We start from the raw sequence: 12,327 nt of genomic DNA on the forward strand, positions 1-12,327 counted from the left end.
TCTGTTTGTTTACAGAGTAACAATTGAAATCTAACACCTTTTGAAATATTTTTCCAAATCAAACAAACAAGTGATGATTTGGAATATTACTTCAAAACACACTGTTTCTGATTGTTTGCAGTGTATAGTAAGACTAGTTTTACTTTAAGTTAAATGAGCTAGAGCCATGTATAATTTTTACAAGTCATAACAACACTATTGGCCCGTTTGGATGGGTTTAATAAAAGCAGCTTTAAAAAAGTAATTTTGAAAGTGCTGAAACTTATTTTTAAAATAAGCAGTTATGCGTTTGGATAAAACTGCTGAAGTTGTTATGCCAAACGTGAAAAGGGAAAAATAGAAGAAAGAGATGTTAGGATTATATGAGTAATTTGGATATTGTATAAAAATATTAAGGGAAAAAACATAAAAATATGGTCAACTTAAAACAGTTTATAAGCTAAAAAAAAAAACACCCCTACCCCAGCTTTTAACTTTTGGCTTAAAATAAGTTTTTTTTAACTTAAAATAAGCTATTTTGAATATTGTCAAACAATTAAATAAGTCAAAAACCAGCTTTTAAGTCAGTTTGGCCAGCTTTTAAGCTGAGCCAAACAGGCTCTATATTTCGTGATATATGTACTTCTTTAGGGATTGGTAAGACTAATTTTTATTTAGGATATCAATGAACAAATTAAAGCACAATACGTGATGAAAGTCCAGTATTTAGTTTTGCGAGTGCAAAAGCCTGGGTGGTTCGCCGGTGGTGGAGAAGAGGGATCTCTCTTTGACGGAAACATTTGAAAAAAAAGAGGAAACTAATTCTGCTACAGTCAATGACTATAGTTTAATATATTTTAATCAGTAAATGAATCATGTTCGTTGAGTCATAAACTAGGCACGTGTAACAAATATAAGGCAGTACTGGACAAACCGGAGAAGATTGCAACTCTGGATCGCATCCGGTGTGGATCTCCACAAGTAGGCTTTTAAATTTATTACACGTTCTGTCTATTTATATATTCAATGGACTAGATTAATTCACTAATTAAAGCCTTAAATTAAGTTTGACTACTACTTTGTTGTGCAACATAATAGATAGTAGTAGAACTATCAAAAGGGATTGGTCCAATTCTAACGTGCTAGAGAGTTAAATGGGTTAGGATTGATTGATTCTTTTAATTAAAGGACCTATACGATAGCAGCTCAACCTAGCCCTAAGCGGGCCGTGGGTTGGGACATGTTGAGTCTTCAACAAAAAAATGAATGATATTACTCTCTTAGAAAGAGTATCGAACATTTACCTCTATAAACACATTAATTTATACAAAAATTTATTTATAAATCACACACTTTGGTGAATACTTATAAAAATATATTTATGAATCACACACTTCTTCAAATACTTACAAAAATACATAATAGCAAATGCAAGATTTAGGGGATAAATGTTGATCATTCCACCATTACTTCCACAAAAAAACTAGTTGTTTTAAAAGAATTCCAAAAACACAAGGCATTCCAGATACTTAACAAATCTAAATTGCTAATATTACATGACCTGTTAATTCAAGTTTTACGACTCCGCTTTTGCTTCCACAATCGATCACATTTGAGTCAATATGTGATATTATTTCCTTAAAAAGTTCATCTTCAATTCACCATACAAGATGATATGACAAAAGACTAGATTTTTATATTTCAAAATATTTTTTGATAAAATCTTTACAATTAAAACACTATTAAAAATATATATAAAAATATTTTAAAAAATTAATAGTCCATGGGCTGGCCTCTGAGGCTTACGTGTTGGGCCTACGAGGCCAACAACCAAATGGAGTGGACTAAAAAATCTCGTTCTAAATGGGCCAAAAATATTAATCCCAACCCTATTTATTTCAACGGTTAGATTGGATCGGATTGGCCTTGCGAGCCAAGCTCATTTTGACGGCTCAAGATAGTAGTCTAACTGTATTAATAATACCTTGGTTAGTAAATTAATCTAGTCCGGTGGGGTAAGATGGTAATTTATAAAATTGTTACCATTGAAACTCATATAATAAACCTTAAGTTTACTAACAAAAATAATGATCATGACTGGCTTACAAGCAACAAACCCTATTAGAGATCACCTGGGTGATCATTGGTTTCATGGAACACTTCCGTAAGTCCAAACATGTAACAATTCCTATTACTATTAGAGCTGAATTACAAGCAACGCGTAGACGCCTATATATCACTGGCGGTAGAGAAGAGTGTAGCTAGGATGATGTAATGCTGAATGCGGAGAGCAACAAAGACGTTGATGCATGCACATATTCCAAGAACAGAATAGGGTGGCAGATATATACACTATCCAAACAAGGCACGAAGGAACAAGCTTTTTTCGTGCCCACCATTTTGACATTTCCTCCTATATTTGCTCAACACGAAGTGTATGCAGATAGCTTAGGAACTAATTATGCTACGACTATTACCAATCAAACTATTATTACTCCAAACTATTGAAAGCAATTATAACCTGGGCGAGTTTATAGTAAAAACTATGCATGCCCTAGTTTTGCCTTTTGATGAAAAATAAAATAAAATAATGTTGGAGACTATAAATAGAAGCAATAAAAACGTTTTTTCTTATTTTTGAGTTATTTAGAATGCACCCACGCCAAACTAATGCAATTTTCATTATTGTTTGATTTAATGTGAAATAAAACTCATGTCGATTAATTAATAAACTGTACATTTAAACACAAAACATGCATGTATAAGTTTTATCCTTAATTATTTTTGTTTATTTAGAGAAGGGCTCGGTCAACCTGTGTTTGTAAATCTACAAGTTTGTGTCAGCTGGCACAAATGTTTGTCATCTACCTTAATCCCAACAAAAAACACATAAACATGACATACCTTCCAAGAAAAATATATTTTAACAGAAAATTCTGTCTCTCTCTGGAGAGCGGCTCATTGTTTGTCCACAAAAAATGGCCGCTCATGTCCTTATTGTTTTATTTGTTTTTTTTTTTCAATTACTTCTTGTGTTTCTATTGGAGATGATCAAGTCCTTGTTGAATTTAAAGAATTGTTATTAAATACTTCACTTCTTGATTCTTCTTGGAAAAAAGGAACAAATCCTTGTGATAATAATAACAAATGGTTTGGTGTACAATGTGATAATAATAATAATAATGTTATTCAAGCCCTACTTCTTGGTGGGATTGGCCTTTCTGGGAATCTTGATGTTGATGTATTAATTAGCCTTCAAGGCCTTAGAGTTGTTAATCTTTCTAACAACTCTTCCTCTGGATCAATTCCTGAATTTTTTAGACTTGGTGCTCTCAAGTCTTTATTCATTGATGGAAACCAGTTTTCCGGAGACATCCCTCCAGATTTCTTCTCCAAAATGGCATCTCTCTGGAAAATATGGTTCTCGCGCAACAAGTTTTCAGGGAAAATCCCTGAGTCTTTAGCAAGTTTAAAATATCTTTTAGAACTTCATTTGGAGAATAATGAATTCACAGGAACTATTCCATCTTTGTCACAGCCTAACTTAGCAACTATAAACTTGTCAAATAATAAATTACAAGGTCTAATCCCGCAAAGTTTGTCAAAGTTTGGTTCCAACCCCTTTCAAGGAAATCCTGATTTGTGTGGAAATCAAATAGGGAGGGAGTGTAAGGCTGTAATCTATGGTGAAAAGTCTGAAAGTTCTGGAAGTACAAAGTGGATAATTGTAGGCTTAGTGGTTGTCTTGTTATTGGTAGCTATATTATTTAAGTCAAAGCGTAAGGATGATCAATTTGAAAAGCTTGAAAAAGAGAACCTTGATGAGGCTGTGAAGGTGCACCTTAACAAGAGAAGCATGAGCACTCGCACCTCTATGCGTTCATCAAGGAAAGGACGCTCAAGAAGTGGCAGCGATATGGGTGATCTAGTTGTGGTAAATGATGAAAAGGGTATATTTGGGATGCCTGATTTAATGAAGGCAGCAGCAGAAGTCCTTGGTAATGGAGGATTGGGGTCAGCTTACAAGGCAGTATTGGGGAATGGAGTACTGTCTGTCGTGGTGAAGAGGTTGAGGGAAACCAATAAATTTAATAAGGAATGTTTTGATGCAGAGATCAGACGACTCGCTAGGATAAGGCACAAGAACATATTGCAACCATTAGCATACCATTACGGAAAAGAGGAGAAGTTGGTGGTGTCTGAATACATTCCCAAAGGCAGCCTGTTATACCTATTACATGGTTATGGATATTTCATTTCTTCTTTAATTTTCCTCTCTCTCACTCTCTCATCTTCATTATATATATATATATATATATATATATATATATATAGATAGATAGATAGATAGATAGATAGATAGATAGATAGATATTATGTACAACTTAATGCTAGCTTTGCTTTCATGTGCATAAGTAGAGACTATCTCATTTACGTTTTATCAAATATCAGTTTTGGATCATCCGAAACATTTGCATTGAGGTAATTAATATTCGCATTATAAACTCTTCATGATGTTGTTTATTTTTATCCAAATTAAATTTTAATTCAGGTGATCGGGGGACAGCACATGCTCAGCTAAATTGGTGTATCCGCGTTAAAATCATCCTGGGAGTTGCGAATGGAATGAAATTTCTTCATTCAGAGTTTGGATCATATGATGTACCTCATGGGAATCTTAAGTCTAGCAACATTCTTCTTTCTGCAAATAATGAACCACTTCTGACAGATTATGCGTTTTATCCACTAGTCAACAATTCGCAAGCTGTCCAATCTCTTTTTGCTTATAAATCCCCAGAAGCCATACTAAACCAACAAGTCACTCCAAAAAGTGATGTATATTGTCTTGGAATCATAATTCTTGAAATCCTAACTGGGAAATTCCCATCACAATATCTGAGCAACCAAAAGTTTACTGGAACTGACGTTGCACAATGGGTGCAGTCAGCAATTGAAGAGAATAGAGTATCAGAATTGATTGATCCAGAGATAGAAACAGAAAAGGATTCCCTTGAAATGATGGAGAAGTTCCTTTATATAGGAGCTGCATGCACTGAGAGTGACCATGATCATAGAATCGACATGAAGGAAGCTATAAGGAGGATAGAAGAGATAACAGATTTAATGTAGTGATTGGTTAGATGTTTCAGTTTATTTTAGGGAGGAGAGTACGGAAACCTGTTTGACTTCTCCAACGTCTAATGAGCTCTTCCCAGTAGAGTCTCTGGGCATTTTACGTTCCCTGAGATGAATGCACGTATCGAACTGGTGTGACATGGTCGTGGATACTTTGTGACGATTCTTCAACATGCACTTAATGTTAGTAGGAAACCCATATCAAGAATTACACAAACTTGTATATATATTGGATACATAACATTATGCATTTTCAATTTTTCTCTTTAGTTCATTGTTTTCAGGTAACCAATGCACATACTCTCTATCTACAGCTTCTGTCTTGATAGAACATGGAAGGAAGGCCTGTTAAAATATCAAGTGACTAGACCAAAAGTAAATCTAAAGACTGCCATCTCTGCTGCATCAAAAGAAGCTCACTCTTTATAGGATATGCTAGAACCAAATATCGAATTTCAAAGTACACCTCTATCATCAAGTGTTCCAAGTTCAACAATGTCAAAAGCAGAAGCCATGAAAAAAATTCCAGTTCCAGCCGAACAGGAGCGCTGAATGGAATTTTATTCCAGCCAAAAGGAACAGTGAGATGTTTGGATGGATCATGACTGATGAGATGCTAACAAATTTAGTTTAGTGGTACCTCATCTTCCCAACAAGAGGTTCTTAAAAGTTCTTGTCATGTTAATGTAAATAGTAGATGAAAAGTAGGTCCATCATAAAATTTAAATCAGAATCACAGTTGTGTCCCATTTGTTTCTGTCCTTCATAGTTTCAAATGCTTCATCTTCACCATCAGTTTCAAGCACATTTAATTTCCTTGGTCCAAGTACTTCTTTTTCAAGTGGTAGCTCTTGGACAAGACGCTTATGGATATAGCTGTCAAATAGGCATGTTGGGTTAACTTGAAACTATCCTTTTGTACAGTGTTAAAACTTGGTAAATATTGTATACACATTCTAAATATGGGTAGAGTATATATTTAAATATATTACATATGGTAAAGTATATATTTAGACATAATAGATATTTTATTTCATTTTGCTTCTTAACTTCTTGTGTACATATATGGTTGTAGTTTCTTTTATTCAATGGCGAATAGAGTTATTAACTTTCAACATTTTCTTGTGCTTTTTTGTCTCGTTTTGTAACATGGTATTAGAGCCTCCACGAATTGTTCAAATCCATATTCACTATTCTACTTTTCTCTTGGTATTGTGTTCATAGCAATTACTACTTCATCACTTTGTTGGGTCTCTTATGTCTTCCATTTTGTTTAGTTTGTTGAGGTCAATTTGTTGAGCAAATACATGGACAAGAATGATATTTCCAACCTATTTCTATTGTTTTTAATGGGTCTAACTATCTTCATTGGTGTGAGGCAATGCGTACTATTTTGAAAGGGAGATTCGGGCTATATGTCACATGTGATTTAACCTATCCAAAACAAACTAATGTTGAGTTTTATTTGCCCTGATTTCTTACCATAAATAGGTTTTCCTTTTAAGAAAAAGTTTTGGATTGACTAATCATTTTCTTGTAGGAAAAGGTTTAGGACTCTATAAATAGAGATATGTTCCTTCTAACTTAATCAGCATTCACAATGTAGTCTTAAAGGGCTTTGAGAGTTTTGGTTAGGGGGAGAATTTGTGGTTCACAAGTTTGATACGTTATCACTTGTGTGAACCTCCCATTTATTCCGAGTGAATTGGTTGAGGTTGTTTCTCTCTGTATTTTGTACTCTCATATTTATAGTGGATTGCTCATCTCCTTTGTGGACGTAGGGCGATTGACCGAACCACGTTAAATCTTTGTGTCTTTTGGTATATTTCTCGTTGTCTTCTTACTCGTGGTCTTTCGAGGTTTGCTTTGCTAGCTTCCGCATTTACACCTGCTTATTTTTGGTCCTAACAACTAAAACTTAAACAAATGAAAAGTTAGTTGATCGTTTGGAAGATTGGGATAGCCGAAATCATCAAATCATTAAACGGTTTTGAAATACTTTTGTTCCAAGTATTAACATGTGATTTGATGATTTCGGGTATCCCAACGATATACTACTTCTGATCTTTATCGTTTGCAATTGATGAAGGAGATATCCATATTGAAACAATAAAATGGAGAACATGTCTATGAATTTCTCTCAAAGATTGAATCCATATTGAATCAATAAACCTTGACTAAATCAATTCTTAGAAATTTTGACCGTTGCTGCTAAATTATTAGCTTACTGCAACAATTATAAATTGATTCAATTATTGATGGCTCTTACCAATGATTATTGAACCAACCCAGGATGCATTGCTTAACCGACAACCTTTGTCAACTCTTGAAGATACTTTTTTTCTCCTAAAATCTGAAGAAAGTCGATTGGATCTTACGCACCTGTGGATAATTTAGTTTTTGTAGCCACTAATAGAATTGGTGCCAAATTTTATCGCAATTGTCGTCAAACTGATCATGTCTTACACGATTTCCCAATTATTAAATTTAATAAATAAAAGAAGGGACATATGTCTAGGAATTGTCCTCCAATTTGCAGGCATTGTAAAAATGAAGATCACTTGATTAAGCATTATCCTACTCGTCCTCTAAACAAAAATCAATCTCGTTTGAATCAGCCGTCAAATCCAGTTCTTGCAATAACCAACAATTCTGGAACTTCATCAATTGACCTTCAATCTCTCCTTAGTCAACTCCTTTCTCCAATGGTGACAGTCCTGCAGCTCTAGTTACTCCTTCATGTAATTCATCGTGATACTTTGATTCAACATATTGTAATCATATGACGTATTCTTTCAAGATTTTCTCTGATTTGGCTACTATTTTTAGCCTATCATCCATTCATAGTGATGTGGATCTAATATGAATGTTAGTTATAAAGGATCTATCTTTCCATCAGGTTTGTTTTTGTCGAATACTTTCCTTATTCCAAGTTTAAATTTTAAATTTATCTTTGTTGGACAATTATATGATTTTGGATATGATGTAAATTTTTCTTCTCATGGTTATCGAGTGTAGAATATTTAGACGGGGCAAATAATTAGGAAATGTCATAAAGTTGGAGTATGTTTGAACTCACTAGTCTTCATATTTCCCAATCATCTCTTATATCTCGATTGTGTGTCGTTTCTTTTAGTGTTCCTTTGTCATTACGACATCAACATTTTTGTCATTTTCTTTGAGTGAACTTTGTCCTTCAGTTTCTAGTAAGTTTTTAGGTCACATTAATGATAAATGTTCAGATTGTATTGCATGTAAACATGCCAAACAACCTGCTTTACCATTTAATAACAATCCTTTTATTTCAAAGTTTCCTTTTGATTTAAAAAATTATGATGTTTGAGAACCTTCCCTTGTACCAATCATGATCAGATAACGATGCTTTGTCATTTTTATTAATGATTTTTCCCGATTCACGTGGATATATCTAATGAGAATTCATTGAAAATTACTTCAAATCTATACTAATTTTGCCAATATAGTTTAAACTCAATTTGATAGAATTATCAATGTTTTTTGAATTCTCTTGTCCCGCTACCTCCAAAAAATGGACGAACAAAATGTATATTAGCATAGGTATATCCTTAATTTTGATTGGGCCATGATTATTTATTCATCTTGCACCAAGTGCTTTTGGGGATGAAGAAGCTCTTATTGCAATGTTTACTATCAATAGACTCCCATCTTCTGTTCTTGAAAACATTTCTCCTTATGAACGTCTTGATAAGATACCTCCTCACTACACATTACTTAAACTATTTAGCTTTGCTTGTTTTGTTCTTCTTCAACCACATGAATTCAAAAAATTAGAACCTCCTGCTAGAGTTTCTTTCTTTCTAGGATATGGGATAGAACAAAAAGGTTACCGTTGTTGGAATCCTGTGCCAAATCGTATTGGCATTTCTCGGCATGTTATTTTTTGGAAACATATTAAATTTTCTTCACTTTCAAGGTTTGAAGTCATTTCATCAAGCGAAGTTGCATTCTTTTCAAATCCTTCTGTAGAGCTTTTTCAAAGTGATCTTAATGCAGGTTCATCTAGTGGTCTAGTTGATGAAAATAATACAACATCCAGTTCTCATGATCAATCTCCACTTAATAGTTCCATACTTTATATGAATGTTGATCCTAAGGTACACTCATCTTCTCTTTTTCCGAATAAGCTTCATCTATCCTTCCAAAAGGAGCATAAAATCCTCATAGTTATCTCCGTAATTATCAATGTTATTGTATCATGCTTAATTTACATGAGCCTAGTACATACAAAGAAACATCTAGTGATCCTTGTTGGTAGCAAGCTGACGTTGTAGGACTTGGAAAAAACTCATAGTTGGGACTTAGTTGACCCTTCTTTTGATAAAACTGTTATTGATTGCAAATGGATCTATAAGATCAATACACGATGTGATGCCTCTATTGAAAGATATAAGGCTCGATTAGTTTCTTGAAGATTCACCTAAGAGTATGGAATTGATTTTGAGAAGACCTTCGCTCCAGTAGCTCGTGGTACCTCTGTGTGTACCCTTCTTTCTATTATAACAACGAAACTGTGGGATTTTTCTCGAGAGGTTTGGTGGAGGAGGTTTATATGAAACCTCTAGTAGGATACAATTTTCCTCCAAATAAAGTATGTCGTCTTCGTCGTGCATTATATGGTTTGAAACAAGCTCTACAAACATGGTATGCAATGTTTAGTTCCATATTGAGCAAATTGGGATTCTGTTCTAGCCCACATGATACTACTCTTTTTGAACGCAAGACAACATAATGTATTGTTCTTTTGATTTTGTATGTGGATGATATAATTATTACTAGTGATGATACTGCTAGTATTTCAGAGGTTAAAGAATTTTGAGATGAAGGATTTGGGGTCTCTAAACTATTTCTTGGACATCGAAGTTTTCACAACTGATAATGAGATAACTTATCTCAAGTTAAGTATATGTTATTGATTTGTTATCAAAAGAAGGTATTAACAATAATAAAATTGAGAGCACATATCTTGAGCCTAATATGTGGTTTTCTACAGCCGATGAAATTCCTAAGGTGCTCATAGGTATCCTCATAAACTAGACCCCAAAAAATTCCTTTCATCTGGAGAAATTGAATCATAATTTCGATGACATGAACCATTGTCCTTTCGGCTGTATAGGAGGTATTCAGATTGCTCATGTGGTTTGAGTGACATTAATCGACATGTCAATTAAGTCACCCATATTTTCATTTGACAGTATGGACTATCATTGTCATTCATTTTCTCAATACCATTATGTCAGCCAACAACAACACAAAACACCAACCTTCAGCCAAACATGTCTTCTCGCTGGTCAAGCTTCATCACTACAAAAAGGATAATTACTACAAATAGAGCAAATTAAAATCTAATATCTCAATTAAATTCTCAATCACCACTGCGCCATTTTTGATAACTCACAAATCACCCTCCAAAATAATTTAAAAATTGAGTGATCATAGTCAATAAAAAATTCAACAAAGAGTGGGGATCGAACCCCATGTGGAATGATATATTGTGGAGAATTCTTCATACATATAGAGTAAAGCAATTACGGATAACCCCTAGAAGTTAAAGTTAAATTAAATATATAAATTTTACTCAATATCCGTAAGTCGAAAGCATATTGAAATCACGGTATGCCACCAACGTTGCTCTTGTTTTTACACTTTGTTTCTTCTGACTCGCTTATTTCCTTCTTAGCGGACATATCTTTACATGGTCAAAAATCGTAAAATGATTGTAAAAGTACAATTTGTGAAATTGAAGGGACAAAACATATGAAGTAGAAGTAGAAAGAAAAAAGAACTAATGTATATCAAAGTAGGCCAAGAAACTTAATTTTACATATATCTTTTCAATTCAGAATAAATTGAAACTGAAAAGGAGAAGAATGAATATGTGCATTCACTTCTTTGTGTAGAAGTCTTAAAAACTAATAAATATTTTTTTGGTGAAGAACGTGAAACTGACTATTTAAAATTGAAATTTTATTTTCTAATATATATTATTTTATTGCTCTTATTAATAAGTGAACAAGCAAAGGACTACCGACATCAAACAATTGTACTACAAGTAATAAAAATTGTACCATATATTTGAGCCCATTTTATTTTATTTTATTTGCTGAAGTCCAGTGTATGTATTTAAGTTCGCTCCTAATTTTTTTCTTTGTTTTGGGCAGTCAGGTATTACCTTGTTTCTTACCTTTGTGAGAGAAATCTGATTTTCATTTTCTCCCCAAATTTCTTTAGGTTCTTACTCCTTTCTCTAAAAAAAATTGATGCATTTCTTCGCTCAAAATTGGTCCTTGAAGAAGGTAAGTCAAAGTGCACTTCGTATTTTCTCCTTTTTTGGTCAATTTATTTTTCTGAAAATTTTGATTGTCTTCTATATTGGAAAGATTGGATCGGGTAATGTGCAAAAATTTTAGTACTTAAAAAAGGAAATCACATACTGATTCTGTTTATCTTCTATATTCAAGATTTTAAGAAACAAGTTGCTCTGCAAAGTGACCGTATTGTTCTTGTTCATCTTCATGGAAGGCAATAGGAATGTCCGATGAAACTCGCCCAATTATCCGTACCGACGGCCTCTTTTATCATCTTCGAGTTGATACTTTTTAACTAGCTTTCTTCTACCTTCTTTCAAATGTAATCATCTACCCAGAGAATTTCAGTAGTATCTAACGGCTATCAAAATTTGTGCTTTTATTTCTTCTGTTTTGAATTTAGATCATATTTTTTCGACTTTTTATTCGATTGTTTCAATTTTTCATCCAATTTCGCTGATCAATTTGGCTTTGTGTTTTAGTAATGTTGCATGCACTGGATTTAGGGTTAAATAGATGTTGCTTCTGATTCTTTTTCTCCTTTCTCTTGTATGTTTTGTTATTTATCAGTTTATATTTTATTTTAAATTTTGGTTATTGACATTTAGTGTTAAATGTTGATGTGAGTGTTGTAAGATTTTTTTTTTCATGTGTAAGCCTTTGCATTTGCTTCAAGGAGATATGAAAAGATTGCAAACATGATATGCAAGGATGGACATATAAATTTTATAATAGAAAAATATCTACTCAATTTCTCCAATTTTTATAGGGTAAGTTCATAGATTTTTGGTCTACAATTTAAATAATTATTCTCCTTAACCATGCTTCATCTTCTCGAATTTGATTGTGATAGTTTGTTTCATTTTTT

General features: G+C 33.3%; 1 protein-coding gene across 1 annotated transcript; it reads left to right on the top strand.

The window, feature by feature from the left end:
* The first annotated feature begins 2,927 nt into the window (after positions 1 to 2,927).
* PRK3 (receptor-like protein kinase 3) lies at positions 2,928 to 5,163 on the top strand. The gene is given in 3 exon segments (NM_001247554.2): positions 2,928 to 2,988; positions 2,991 to 4,220; positions 4,532 to 5,163. Coding segments are annotated over 3 exon segments (1,839 nt in total). The 5' UTR covers positions 2,928 to 2,957; the 3' UTR covers positions 5,110 to 5,163.
* Positions 5,164 to 12,327: the final 7,164 nt, after the last annotated feature.

The sequence above is a fragment of the Solanum lycopersicum genome, chromosome 5 (assembly GCF_036512215.1).
Source record: "Solanum lycopersicum chromosome 5, SLM_r2.1".
NCBI lineage: Eukaryota > Viridiplantae > Streptophyta > Magnoliopsida > Solanales > Solanaceae > Solanum > Solanum lycopersicum.